The sequence below is a fragment of the Palaemon carinicauda genome, chromosome 23 (genome assembly GCF_036898095.1).
Source record: "Palaemon carinicauda isolate YSFRI2023 chromosome 23, ASM3689809v2, whole genome shotgun sequence".
Lineage (NCBI taxonomy): Eukaryota > Metazoa > Arthropoda > Malacostraca > Decapoda > Palaemonidae > Palaemon > Palaemon carinicauda.
The window spans coordinates 69,709,866-69,725,170 of NC_090747.1; the positions used below are offsets into that span (position 1 = coordinate 69,709,866).

Below are 15,305 nucleotides of genomic sequence, written 5' to 3' on the forward strand. Positions count from 1 at the left end.
TTATATAGTGGTACAATACATGCACAAACCCAATCTACTGGTACCATTGACAACCCAAAACACACATTAAACAATCTCACCAACCATTCAAGTACAGTCACACCCCCTTCCTTCAACATCTCAGCTCTCACACTAGTACACTAATAGGACAAATATTTTCTCGGAAATATATTTTCTTTTCTTTTACATTATGAAAATTAAATACTTTTGCTTGGTAAGTTAGTATTTTCTTTCATTTCTTGCAAGAAAAAAGAAAAGAGTTTTACTTATTTTGCAAGCCATTCTTTGTCAAATTCACGTCAAGTCTTGCGACGTCATATATCTGGCGCAAGGATCGCTAGTAAACCAAATGATATTCTTTCTGTGTGTTACCAAGTAATCTTATTACAGTATTCCCATCATCGAAACATCGAGTAACGATATCAAGTGTGTTAGTGGTCTGTATTAATAGTTATGGCAATAGCACTACTTACCGTAAATTTAAGAAAAGAAGTCTGATGGCGTCATATTTCTGGTGAAGGCGAGTGCCAATCAAGTAATTTCCTTTCGATGGATTACTAATTTTCCTACAAACGAAACATCAAGGAATAAAATAAAGAATTTCCAATAATGTTCAAAGAAATGTGAAGATTTAACTGAATTAAAAATCAAAATAGAGAGAGAGACTTTTTCATATGATAACCAATAATAAGGGCCATAAACAAACTGTATAGAAACTATGATAGCCTATAACATATTGGTGCTGATGTAATATTCATTATGAAGATATTTTGAATTACAACATTTTATAAACAACGCAATACAATAGAGTGACCTTGAGATTTGCTGATGCCGTAAATTACGTAATATTATCGAAATTGAAAAATAGAATACAAATAGGCTTTAATAAATCACAATTAAACAATAATTTCTAATGAAATATGAAGGCTTAATAATGAACTAAAATTTAAATACTGTACGTAGCTTTGAAAATGAACTAGCCGTACATGCGCTGAACTAAAATTCAAGTACTGTGTGTAGCTTTAGAAATGAACTAGATCTACGCCCGCGCACAGAGGAGAGAGAGAAATAACATATTTACATGATAAGTAATAATAATGGCTATAAATAAACCTTATGAAAGCTATGATATCCAGTAACATGCTGGTGCTTATGTAATTTTCATCATGTATACATTTCAAATAAATTGATAAATTATATAAACAATACGATAGTCGTATGTGTGCATCATCTCGATATGGTAGTGGGACCTTCAGATCAGGTGATCACAACCAAAGGTAAACAAAAAAGTTGGTAATTGTTGATTGTTAATGTTTCCAAAATTAAAATATGGAATACAATAATGCTTTAATAGAGCATATGATATCATACGGAACAAGAAAATTAAATAATGATATACAGTAGGAAATTATTGATAAAATACGAATTAGACGATTGCCGAATCATGACTCAGCGTAATAAATCTAGAAACTTTACTTTTTGAGTTCGACATAGAGGAAGATCAATTTACGACGAGTCTCAGTCCCTATCACTGTCGTAAGTCAACGACTACCTGTATTTTCTTTCGTTAATCTATAGACCAATAAGTTTATGTAAATATGTATTTTTCCTTGCAGGCAATTGGTTGTATGTCTGTTCTTTTGAGGGCTCAGGATCTTGAACAATGGAAGCTACCATATACACAGAACTTATTACAAAAATTAGTGTTGTTTACCATGCATGAGAAACCTAAAGTAAGTATATATTGTATTTAGAAAATTAAATTTCCTCCATAATAACGTGGATTAGGATAAATATCAAAGTTTGATATTCATATGAAAAGGAGGATATAAAATGAGATTTGGATCAAATTGCTCATTACCACTAAATTTGGTTTACTTAAGTTCCATCAATTCAACTAAATGATCAAGATAATTTCACAATAGGGTCAAAGTTGCTCATACTCTATTTAAACTATTATTTAAAACTATTATCATTATCTTTTAATGGGTGTGGAGCTATACATATACAGTTATAGAAATGAATGAGGAGGTAATTGGACAGTTACATTTATCAAATCTCTTCATTATCAGCCTTAATCAGTGTATTTGAAAGTTAAATACAAACTCTTTTATATTCCATTTCCAGAATTTTTTAAATCTTTTGTGTGAATCAATTTTAATAAAAATGTCTTGAAGAAATCTTGAGATATTAACTAGTTTGAAAGATTACTAATAATGCTTTATTGTTAAAATGGTTCTGAGATAGCAGTTTTTTTTCAGTAAAATTACAGTATTTTTTTCTTCTCAATTCATAACCAAATGTATATTCTGTTTGTAGACGTCAGCTTTATAGGAGTTCCTTATCCTGACATGGTTTGTGTTTCTCATACAGATTCGGAAGGCTGCTCAGTACAATGTTGCAGCTATTCTCAAAGGGTCTTCGTTTATAGTGAAAAGTACAGAGAAGATATCCCACCCTGGAGCTTTACCCATTGGGGAGTTTTGTGTTTCACAGTTGCGAGCAGCCAGTGAAATGGGAAACACCAAGACAACTTTGCACATATTAGTTTTCTTGAGACAAGTCATTATGACTTTCCCAAAGAAAACTATGAAAGTCAGTACAGCATAGTATTCCCCCTTCTTTTCTGTATTCCTTTATATGAAAGTAAACTATTAGATTATTTGATATTGTAAAATGGCATTGGAATTTTTTTTTAGGCAGATATTTTTGAAATGTCACTGGTACCTTTAATTATTGATATGTAACTGATAGTCTGTAACTTCAACAATTATGTTTTTTCTCTGAAAAAAACATTCTTTAGAATTCAATAGAGGTAAAATCTGTATTATCAGCTGTGATGATATTCATGTGATCTATATTATATTAGAACTGTAACTTGATAATCTTTTTCTTTTAACAGTCAGCATGTGAGTGTGTCCTGTCACTGATGCAACTTGGAAGTGCTCTAATTAACAATTCTGCAATGGAAGCTATCTATAGTCTCTTGGTCTCTGAACCACCCGCCATAGTTTTTCCAGCCGATACTAACGCAGCGCTAATAGGTGCTCTTACAAACCGGTTAGACTCAAAAACTTCAAGAGGTGTGTCCATCATTCCAGGGATGAATGATTCTCAGCTTACCTGTGCTTGGATCACAGTTCTTACAGTTGCGCAAATCAATCTTTTCAAGTAAGTGGAAATGAGATGTTCTGTTTCTGATGTAATTTTTTGGAAGATTTTGGATCATGAGATAACTTTTTATTTTAAGAAATGTTAATTTCCACCTTGAATTGTGCAGCAATTTAAGCATTTGCAAAGAGATTGTCTGTGTGTGTATCCATTACATTTTAGTAAATATTGATATATGTAATGCATGTTTACATTATTATTATCATTATTAATAATTGCTAAGCTACAACCCTAGTTGGAAAAGCAGAATGCTATATGCCCAGGGGTCCCAACAGGGAAAATAGCCCAGTGACGAAAGGAAACAAGGAAAAATAAAATATTTTAAGGACAGTAACATTAAAATAAATAATTCCTATATGAACTATAATTAATTTAACAAAACAAGAGGATGAGAAATTAGATAGAATAGTGTGCCCGAGTGTACCCTCAAGCAAGAGAGAGAGATAAAATTTTCCCTTCCACTTTTGGGGTGTCCACTAACTCTTAAAGTGCATTGTGGTGAAAACTTACCTTTCATGGAGTATTTTGTGTTCTTCGGAACATCCAAACTTTAACAGCTATGGGCTTCTGGTTTATTGCTCTATGTTGAGGAATGATTTAACTTATTCATAATATAAACAGAATATCTTTGTGAAGGGGAATTTTTTGTGAAAAACATAATTGTTTTAGATGATCTTGAATATTAAAAGAGGTATGTTTGAAGACTTTATTTTATTTGGAAATTGTGTAGAATTTTTTTTTCCATTTTTTATAGTTTATATATAAAAGATAAATTTTAATTTGTTACTGTTCTTAGAATATTTTATTTTATTATTATTATTACCATCCAAGCTACAACCCTAGTTGGAAAAGCAAGATGCTTTAAGCCTAGGGGCTCCAACAGGGAAAAATAGCCCAGTGAGGAAAGGAAATAAGGAAATAAATAAATGAAGAGAACAAATTAACAATAAATCATTCTAAAAAAAGTAACAACGTCAAAACAGATGTCATAATATATATAAACTATTAACAACGTCGAAAACAAATATGTCATATATAAACTATAAAAAGACTCATGTCCGCCTGGGCAACAAAAAAGCATTTGCTCCAACTTTTGAAGTTCTACTGATTCAACTACCCGATTAGGAAGATCATTCCACAACTTGGTAACAGCAGGAATAAAACTTCTAGAGTACTACATAGTATTGAGCCTCATGATGGAAAAGGCCTGGCTATTAGAATTAACTGCCTGCCTAGTAATACGAACAGGATAGAATTGTCCAGGGAGATCTGAATGTAAAGGATGGTCAGAGTTATGAAAAATCTTATGCAACATGCATAATGAACTAATTGAATGACGGTGCCAAAGATTAATATCTAGATCAGGAATAAGAAATTTAATAGACCGTAAGTTTCTGTCCAACAAATTAAGATGAGAATCAGCAGCTGAAGACCAGACAGAAGAACAATACTCAAAACATGCATACATATACCAAGGCACTTCTCCCAATTTTGGGGAGTAGCCGACATTAAACAAATGAAACAAAAGAAGGGACCTCTCCTCTTTACGTTCCTCCCAGCCTGACAAGGGACTCAACCGAGTTTGGCTGGTACATTCCCCACAACTCTGATCCATACATCACAGTTTTGGTACAATCACTTTCTCATACAGAACTCTCTTTACATTCATGCCCAACCCTCTATTTTTTACTACTCCCTTAACTGCCCCCAACACTTTGCATCCTTCATTCATTCTCTGACGTACATCTGCTTCCACTCCACCATTTGCTGCAACAACAGACCCCAAGTACTTAAACTGATCCACCTCCTCAAGTAACTCTCCATTCAACATGACATTCAACCTCGCACCACCTTCCCTTCTCGTACATCTCATAACCTTACTCTTACCCACATTAACTCTCAATTTCCTTCTCTCACACACTCTTCCAAATTCTGTCACTAATTGGCCAAGCTTCTCTTCCGCATCTGCAACAGTACAGTATCATCCGCAAACAACTGATTTACCTCCCATTCATGGTCATTCTCATCTACCAGTTTCAATCCTCTTGTAGTTTATTAATTTCCTTGTTTCCTTTCCTCATTGGGCTATTTTTCCTGTTGGAGCTCTTGCGCATATAGCATCCCGTTTTTCTAACTAGGGTTGTAGCTTAAGTAGTAATGATAATGATAAGAGTTCTTTTATATCTGGATGATTGGCTATTTTTTTTAGCAATTCTTTGGAAAGGGTTCAGATTTAGCACATTTAGTTGCTTAGGTTACTGGAATGATTGGGGAACTAGCCATTTGAAAAATTTGCTATTGGTTACAACTCGGATGATTTTATATTTGGAGACGATAATAGCAACAGTTTCTTTTCGGGGTGTTTCCAGTGAAGAAAAAGATTGTCGTCTTCTGTAACATTAAAATCAGAATCAACACCACGCACAAACACTGAAAGCCAAGTTATATCAGTCACATCAGTACTCACATCTATGCCTAAAGTAAAAGATTCGAATTCCAAGCATAACTTCATTATATTTGATTATATATCAGATCCCAATTCTTCACGGATCTTCAAGATGAAGTGATATTTTCAAAGTATTTCTTTTTTATGGATACACAATTACAGATAAAGCAAGCAAACATTATTTTATTAATTCGCCATCACTGTAGGTTTTTGAATACTTATTTTTTTTTTGGAACAGTGTAATCGGTTTATTCTGTTTCTTAACAAAATGTGTTTTCTTTCCTATCAAGGCTTTTCTCTTTCTCAACTTTTTCTTCTTTTGGTTGACCAGAAAAATTATGAAAATAAAAGGGTTGTTTTGTCAAGTAATATTTTTTCAAATTATACTCCTTCAATACACTAAGTACATCTGAACAAACGAGGCACACTGGTTTACTTTTCCTAATCACAAAAAATAGTTTATCGTCCACTTATATTAAAACTTATGACCATTCATCAATTATCCTTCCTTTCTATGACATACTTGGAGTTCAAATATTCCAAAAATTGCAATCTTGGGTGCGAGGATACAAGGAGAACTATGCTTATTGGTGGTTGAATAAAATGGTATGAATAACAATAGTAAATTTTCTTAAGGATACCATCTATTTACAGCCGTTTTTACAATAAAAATATATTAGACAGATTAAGTACTCAAGTGGCAGGCTTTTGCTGGGAGGCCAATTAAAAGCTTAAAATGGTCTTTCTTTAAAATAAATTTCTCGAAGGTGAGTAGGTAATCTTTCAGCTTATAAATTAATAGTTTGACCGAGAAAAGAAATTTTGAAGACGTAGACTGAGCATTTGATAATTTGAGGTTTTTTGTTTTAAGAAATCTAAAAAGCTTCGCGAGCCACATTTCGACACGTCGTGGGTCGCAGGTTACCCATGTCAGATGTAGACAATTGTTTTTGTCTAACCCTGTAAAGAGAAAAGCTGTCTTGGTTTCTATCTCTTTATTTTGAACTCTCTATGGCTAAATTTTGAATATTTAATTTTTCACTAATTAACTGGACCAAAAGCTTTAGGCTGGCCCATTGAGATTAGAAATGGGACCAGCTTATCTTCATTTGCTTAATATGATAACCTTGAGCCATATGCTTACTAGTGAAGAAAGTGGAATTACAGTACTTTACAGGGAAAAAGAGGAAGGTTACCAATTTGATTAAAATTTGGCAAACGCCTCTTTTGGATAAATATTCTTACATCCCAGTCTTATGTCATTGATTTTTTCTTTGTTGCTTTTTGCAGACTTGACCAAAATCAAGGGTTGAAATTTCTGCCTCCTTGGTTCAACGAGCTAGCTCCATACTGGCAGAGTGAACATGATGACGTACAGAGTAAGGTAAGAAATACTACTAGACGGATTATTCTTTTGTATTAACTTACAAGAAAGAAGATAAACAAAATTGGTTTTATGCATTTTATCTATATTGTATTTGTATTTCCTTTGATACTTTCATATAATTTTAGAAGCAAATCTAACCCTGTGAAATTAAATTATTCTTCTTTATGAAAAATACATAGAAAGTTTTAATTATAATTATGATTTATTACCTTAGGATCATGAGAATGTTTACTAAGAGAGTCTTTTAGTACCTTATGTTTTTATTAACTGTTCCAAAAATAATTCCTAATATTTAAGCAAGATGATAGAATAGTTCAGAAATGTTTGCTTTTCATTTCAGGTGTCAGAGTCGTTTCAAGCTCTTTTAGAAGAATGCATAGGAAATTGTAGTAAAGAGTTCATTGTAGCCAACAGAGACCAAATGGAAGCAATTTTCCAGTCTGTGTCAAGTGGCTTGTCTTATCAATACCAAGGGGCATGGGACTGTGTATTTAGATCCCTCGAGAGTTGCTTCAAAGTCTTTGGGCCCCATTTTCCTGAAATGCTAAAACCTTGCCTCAGAAGTCTTTCTGAACTGATGGACAATCCTAAGGTTCCACATAGAAGGTATTTGGAACAGTCCATTGGTTCCTTTGTTACATATGTAGGTCCAAAAGCTGTCATGGAAGTGATTCCTTTGCAAGTGACAGGTAACATTGCAGAGGATGAGAAGTGCTTGTGGATCCTGCCCATTTTAAAGCGGTATATCAGGAATACTCGGCTGGCATTTTTCGAAGACTTTTTTGTTCATCTTGCAGGTAAATGTTTCATGATCATTGCTTCTTTAAAAGAAAAGGGTGAAGGGGATTCCATCTTGGCAAAAGCTTATCATACAGTAGAAAATCAGATATGGGGACTTCTTCCTGGTTTTTGTGACAAAGCTGTTGATGTTGATGAAGTATTGGGGAATGAAAAGTTTGCTCGAATTATCTGTGACCATATTAGGATACGCGATGACACTAGAATTGTCATGATGACAGCTTTACGAACATTGATAAATGACAATTTGGAAAACCCGGGTAAATTATCATTTTATGCTAAGAACTACATGCCTGCATTGTTCAATATTTACCTCACTAAACCCCAGAGCTTCAAAGGTAAATCAAATGATAAAGAGTCAAGTGAACCTGCCATAAATAATGGTCACAGGCTTGCTGCGTATTCGACCATTAGAGCATATCTTCAGATTATCCCTCAACCAAAATATCAAGAATTTTTAGGAATGGTCATGAAGAAATATAATGATGAAACAGATGAGTTCAAAAGGCAAGCATTTTTGGACTTGGCAAGAACTTTTCTGCCATACATAGACTCTGATTTAGTATTTAGATTATTCAGTAAAGTAAAACCAATTTTAGATGCCAAGAATGACCGACATGTACAAAAAGCTGCTTATAGATTGTTGGAGGAAACACTTAGCATAAGGAATGAGGCATGTCAGTCCTTTGTAAATGAAAACATTGATGAGTTGTCATCTTTGCTTTTGAAATCAATATCGGCTGCCGCACCCAGTTCTCGTGCGCCTCGTCTGAGATGTGTTAGGCAAATATTGCTTCAGCTAGATGAGAACATCAGTGAGGAAAAATTAAATGAGTTTCTACAGCAAGTTGTTGGAGAGAGTGTCATGTGCTGTGGCAAAAGCTTGTCTACATCTGTACGGAAAGCTGCCTTCTTGCTGATATCTGAAGTTGGAGGAGCTATTCAAAAGCATACTGGGGTGAGACACTTTTCTGTTTTCAAAAGGTTCAAAATTTGCATACTTTAAAGTTTGTAGAATTGTTATAAGATTTTATCTTAATCATCATTGTACTGTATGACAAATGTTACTGCCGTAGGTTATCGTAGACTATGATTGCTTGTTTAGCTTTAGTATTACAAGCGTAAAAAGCCTCAGAGATTCAATGTTGTGATGGATAACCTACCTTTTTCCATAAAACAAAATAATTTTTTTTCCTGATAGCACTGAACATTATTTCGTTTTGACAAAGTTGGTAAATAAATTTAAGATTGTTCAACTTGCATGTGATATAAAATCCTTAAAATCTCTAAATCCTTAGAGGGAAAAATATTAAACAAATTTTAAGATACCTTCTATTAGTATTCATAGAAAGTTTTTAATTGCAGTGTACTGGAGAAGAGACAGTCAAGAAATGTATCAAGATGCTTTTGGCAGGGCTTGCTGGATCTCCAATGCTAGCTTCAAATACAATCCTAGCCATTACATCTCTTACCTATCAGTATAAAGGTGAGCAACCCATTTTTTTGAAATTTTATGACTATTGGCACAGGTTTTCATTAATGATGTGTTGGAAGCTAACCTCAGGATTATTTGAACTCTTGAATGGTACCCATTTGCTGAAGTGCATGTAGTCTATTCACTTTTCTACAGGCAGGTTAATATAAGCAAAGGAAATGTATACTTTTGGATTGATTTTGTGTGGTTTGGGCCATATAACATGGCACTGGGGTGGGGAGGCCATTCAGTGCTGAGGTGCAACTGTGCCAAAATTGATTTGTACTGAAACTATGAAGTTTAAGATAATAGATGTTGGAAAGCGAGACAGGATAAAGGAAGTGGGAATAGACATACGGTAAAGGCAAAAAAGTGGGTGTAGATAGGTTGTGAAGGAATGTGGTAAAGACAGTTTAGTAATGCCTTTTCTGCACTGCATGAGGTGCTCTAAACAGCACTAACTCTAAGCTCTTATGGTGAGGAAAGTAATTTTGGAAATGCTACGCTTCAGAATATCAGAAACTCATGCCTTTAGGCTAGTATTTGGAAATCGGATCTTTCTCATAGCAATGTAACTGGTAAGTGTGAATGCACTTATGAGGTACTATGCTACACTTTATGAAGAGAAAAGAATTTAGAAGTAGAATACCAATAGGTTTATTAAACACTGATTTTCTGTCTCTTTCAGATATTATACCTGTTGACATGATGGACCTCCTCATGGAAACCATGTGCACACAGCTGCTTTGCCATTCACGTGAAGTAGTTGGATCTAGTCTATCGTTCATTAAGTCTACTTTCATCGTATTCCCTGTACCAGTCATGTCAAGTTACGTCGATATGGTCATGAAAGCTATATGTGGCATGGTTGTTGATTGCCAAAAGAAATTTAGAAATAAAACTAGAGACATCTTTGACAGACTGATGCGGAAATTTGGAGCGGATAGAATTTCAGGTAAGATATAAGAGCTTGAATGCCTTGTTTAAAATCTGTCCAAGATATCATTTTCTATTTTATACTTATTTTGTTTAAATTACCCGTTAAATTATGATTTTAAAGTGTAATGCTCATGATTTAGTAACATAGTTAAAAGTACTTATTGTTGTAGCAATGGTGAAAGTAAAGGTAAAGCTTAAAAACTACTAAGAAAATTTGATATGGCATGTATCTATTTGGCATTATCACAAATTTGTTCCTTCACTTTAGCATTGGTCCCACCTGATGATGAAGTTCTTCAAAAGAGACTTCGCAACCTACGCAAAGTAGCAGCGAGAAAGAAGAGAGAACGAGAAGCCAAAAAAGGTGGAGATGATGATAGTGATGATGACTTTGAAACTAAAGCACATCCAACCAGGTTTGTAATAAACATCACTGTGTGCATCATGTACTCTATAGATGGTACCATTTTTATGGATCACAAACAAAGATTTTAATGTTGCGAAGAATGAGGTAGTTACACTAGATTTTGTCTTATGTAAGGTTTTTATTATCTCTTTGAACATTGCATCAACTTTATTTTTCACCAAAAGTGGGCTATGAAGTGACATGTAATTGTAGACTCAGTCAATCTTCAGCATCTTGTTAACAAGCTTTGATTCTGTAAAAGGGTAACTCACATTTATTTGCCGCAATTTTCATGCAAATTCTAGAGGCCTGTGATATTGGAGCAAACCTTTTGGTGAAGAATTTTTTTCATATATTTGTTTTCACAAAAATATACGCAGGACTTGATTTTCTGCAACTAATGTCCTCAACTGGTTTGGATGTCTGTGGCCCTCAACTTTTATGTTCTGCCAATTATTTTGCATTGGTTAACATGTTCAACTATTTCTTGCTTTAATTACCACCTCTCATAATCTACAGGAGCAATCTGACTTTATTCCCATTATTAACAGTGTAGCAGGGCAAAAGCTGTACTGGTGCTTTGTATCTATGACCATTAGTTAAAATTTTAATTGAAATTCACATTCATGAGCTAGAAAATGACTATGATCTTGGTATAGGGAGGTGTATTACAATTTCAAATAACAATTACACATAGCTATTACAATACGAAGTAACAGAATAACTAAACAGGTAGTAGGTTGGCCAAGGCACCAGCCACCCATTGGATCCCTCTCTCTGGTTATGGCTCATTTCCTCTTTGCTGATACATACACAGAATAGGCTGGCCTATTCTTTACACATTATCCTCTTTCCTTATACAGTACACTTGACAACACTGAAATTACCAAACAGTTCTCTTAAGAGGTTAACTACTGCACTGTAATTGTTCAGTGGCTTATTTCCTCTTGGTAACCGTAGAAGAGGCACTCTTGCTATGGTAAGCAGCTCTTGTAGGAGGACACTCCAAAATCAAACCATTATTCTATAGTCTTGGGTAGTGCCATAACCTCTGTACCATGGACTTCCACACTCTTGGGTTAGAGATCTCTTGCTTGAGGGTACACTCGAGCACACTTCTATCTTGTTTCTCTTCCTCTTGTTATTTTGAAGTTTTTATAGTTTATATATGAAAGATTTATTTTAATGTTATTATTGTTCTTAAACTTCTCTAGTAGTTTTTCCATATTTCCTTTTCTCACTGGGCTATTTTCCCTGTTGGAGCCCTTGGGCTTTTAACATCCTGCTTTTCCAACTAGGGTTGTAGCTTAGCAAGTAATGATTGTAATAATAATTGAAGGTTAATGCTAATAATGCATCTCCTGCGATGCATGGTAGGCATTACTTAGGGTCTGCAGTATCCCTTTGATCACTAGCTGCAATAATTTTTAAGCCCTCTACATTAACTCCTTTCTCTCTTACTTTTATCTACTGCTGTCCAACCTCTTTTAACTTTTACTTCATAATGCAACTCCTGCGATTTCCCCCAGTTACCCCTGGGTGCTGAATAATCTTCCTGGCACAATTTTGACTGGATATGACCCAGATTGATAAATCTAACCCATTCTAAATAACACTACATTCACTTTCATTACTATTTGCAGTTGTAAAAAAAAAAAAGTTTGGCAGGATGAGTTGAAGGGAATTGTCAGTGAACATTTAATACTTCTTACAGGGATATTAAGATTTCTATCCATGATTATCTCCAAATTCAAAGTTAAATAGATTTTACCTTCATTTACAGCCTGGACGAGATCTTGGCTGCAATAGACAGTGAACCTGAAGATGATGATGATGAGGACAATGACAATCTGTTGAAAAAGAAAGGGAAGAAATCCAAAGTAAAACTGACAAAGAAGAAAGAAAAGGGCACTTGGATTAAAGAAGATGAGGTTAGTGTCAGTTCGTGGGAAAAATATCTTTAATTTTTCACTGGCCATGTAGTTTATTTTTAAAAAAATAAGCATCTGGTAACTTTCAAAAGATGTGTTTGAAATACAGAAAAGTATTATTAGAAAATTACCTTTGTTGGAATAAAAGCCATTTTTATTTTATATTTTTGCAGGTCACCGGACCATAATAGCTCATTACATTATTTTGAAAATTTGGAGTTTATAAACATTTTAAGTAGCTCATAGCCATTACTTTATTGCATAAGATGATAATAGTTGTCAGTATGCAGTGAGGGACTTCGAATATGACATAAGGTGGTGCAATACACATGTTTCCTATCTAAAACAATTTATTCTATATTTGGAAATTGGTTGGTTTGTTATCAAATGGGAAAAAGTCATCGAGTATTATATAAATGTCAGATTTCTGAATGACAATCGTTATTAACTGGTATCAAGGTAACCTTTTGGAATGATGACTTGTACAATGCTTATTTAACATTATTATTTGTAGAATCTTTCTTTCCTGCACCAGTGATTTTCATGAGATATTACTGCCCTGTTGAGGAAAATTTGTGCCCCGTATGTATTTATCAAGTAGTTAGAGAGTAATTCAGGGAAATTAGTTTGTAAATGCTTGTCTCATTTCATGGAAAAGATCATTTTTGCTATCTTACTGTTAACCCCCTTGTTCACTATGTAAACATTGATTTTTTTTAGTTTTGGGGCAGGTATAAAGTATGGCACAAGTTAACCTTTTTGGTTATGTTACAGGACGAAATTGTGGATCTTCTAGATGCATCGTCTGGTAAAGCTATGGTATCTAAGCGACCGTTACTCAAAGCATCAAGCAGCAAAAGCTTTGAAAATGGAAAGGAAGATTCAGGCTTCCAAATAGACAAAAAATCTGGAAAACTCATCATTACAGATGGAAAGGACAAGGAAGAAGCGAGTACATCAAGTAAGCAATTGTTCATTTCAAATTTGTTTGAATATGTTTCTCATTCAAATTTTTTTATATACTTTTTTTTCTTTTAGAGAGAGAGAGAGAGAGAGAGAGTACTGCCACATTCATGTTAACCAAATTCCAAACTTGTTTCTCATGTAGCCAAACCATCTCATTTCCAGTTACCGTATATCTTCCTTAATGCTCTATAACGTATTTCAGAGATTCTGTCACTGTGATGCTGATTTTGAGAGAATACCTACTTAGACACAACTGATTTTGTGGAATATTCTCAAAAAGTTTATCAGTGTTACGATCTCAGAATCATTTCAGGTTCTTTCAATTTCTAAAAAAATATTCGGCTACAGCAATTGAATTACGGGAAATGAATATAAAATGAAACTCACCAAAAAAAAAAATTTATTCTTAAACTTATTGACAAAGAAAATCAATGTTGAAGCTCCTTTACTTTCAGTGAATAAAAATTAATTCAAGATATTGTGAGATAGGGGGAACAGTCTAGAAACTAGAGCAATAAAATACTTGAATAGAGAGTTTGTAAATTATCTTCAGTTGCGGGTATGGTGACTTTAGGCTTGTAAATGTTGCAGAAGGGCTAGCTGGTTCTCTTCATCACTGATAGGACAAAATTTTGAACATAGATATTTTTCATCTGAAGGTTCTCCTTACACTTTCCTATCTCTTTTTTCGAAGCTTGTATACCTGTGTGTTGGGGGAGCTAATTATGACAGTTTGTTCCAACACGAAGTACTTACCTCGAAATACTTTCTTAGGAGTATCTGGGATCTCCTCCCATCCAACCAGAATTTTGTGTAGTTTACCCTACTCCCGTTTTCTGTGCAGGGCATCTCTGGCAGAGTGATACACGCCCAGAGACGACCCGGGGTCAGAGAGCATGTTTGCTCAGGTCTCGTTCTCCAGTAAGTTTCTAGTCGCGTCGGCGTTAACACCCCGACGCTCTCTCTTAACCCAGTGCGACCCTTTGTGTCTCACGTGGTCCCTTTGTGTGTTTCCCTATCCTTTCCCTCTGTGTTCCTGTGTCTCGTGGTGTATTACTTGTGCGTTATGGAGCATCCCCATCGTTTCCCTGGGCCTGTAGCCGGGAAATCGTGTGGCGCTTTCCTCTCTAAGACCGAAGTTGACCCGCACTCCTTGTGTTCGTCGTGTAGGGGCAGTGTGTGTTCTCCTACAGCCACGTGTCCGGAGTGCGAGTCCTGGAATGAAGTGCAGTGGGTGCGCTACGGCACTGAGAAGAAGAAGGCATCTCGTTGGTCCCCTAGGAAGTCCAGCGTCGTTTCGCCCCTCGCTTTGCCCGGCGTGCCGTCGAGGTAAGTATGTTGAGGGGAAGCGGCCTGTGGCCCTTCCTCAGGAGTCTGAATTACTGGACAGTGGGATTATGTCTTCGGGCCAGGCAAGTGGGGGGCCTGAGGGGGGGCAGGTGTATTTCCGGAGGACGGAGCCCTGGTGAAACCAGGTCCCGTCTCTTCGGACGATCCGATGTGGGGAAAAACGGTAACAGTCTCTTCTCCAGTCTCGTAGGCAAGTTTTCCAGGTGCCGCCGAGAAGAACGACTTGCCGCCATCAGACGCCTCCGAAGACGCCCTTCAGATCGCCCCTGAGGACAGAAGAGGACTTTGAGATCTGGTTCCCCAGTGAGGAGCTCCCCCGCTCCCCTCCAACGCCTTCAGCTTTGTTCCCGGCGGACTTCATAGAGCCTTCTTCGCCGGCCGAACCACCAGCAACGCGGCAAGTCTCAGCCCCTCCGAGGTCCTACAGATCTTCGGGC

General features: G+C 35.6%; 1 protein-coding gene across 2 annotated transcripts in view; it reads left to right on the plus strand.

Annotated features, from left to right (window-relative positions):
• The window catches only part of LOC137617158 (RRP12-like protein), a 148,497-nt gene that overhangs the window by 84,968 nt on the left and 48,224 nt on the right, over positions 1-15,305 (plus strand). For both annotated transcript variants that reach the window (XM_068347013.1, XM_068347014.1), the window contains exons 6-15: positions 1,617-1,733; positions 2,374-2,595; positions 2,903-3,171; positions 6,908-7,001; positions 7,345-8,760; positions 9,168-9,288; positions 9,965-10,231; positions 10,484-10,631; positions 12,405-12,552; positions 13,327-13,513. In XM_068347013.1, coding sequence (XP_068203114.1) covers positions 1,617-1,733; positions 2,374-2,595; positions 2,903-3,171; positions 6,908-7,001; positions 7,345-8,760; positions 9,168-9,288; positions 9,965-10,231; positions 10,484-10,631; positions 12,405-12,552; positions 13,327-13,513 — 2,989 coding nt within the window. The remainder of the gene's footprint in view (positions 1-1,616; positions 1,734-2,373; positions 2,596-2,902; positions 3,172-6,907; positions 7,002-7,344; positions 8,761-9,167; positions 9,289-9,964; positions 10,232-10,483; positions 10,632-12,404; positions 12,553-13,326; positions 13,514-15,305) is intronic.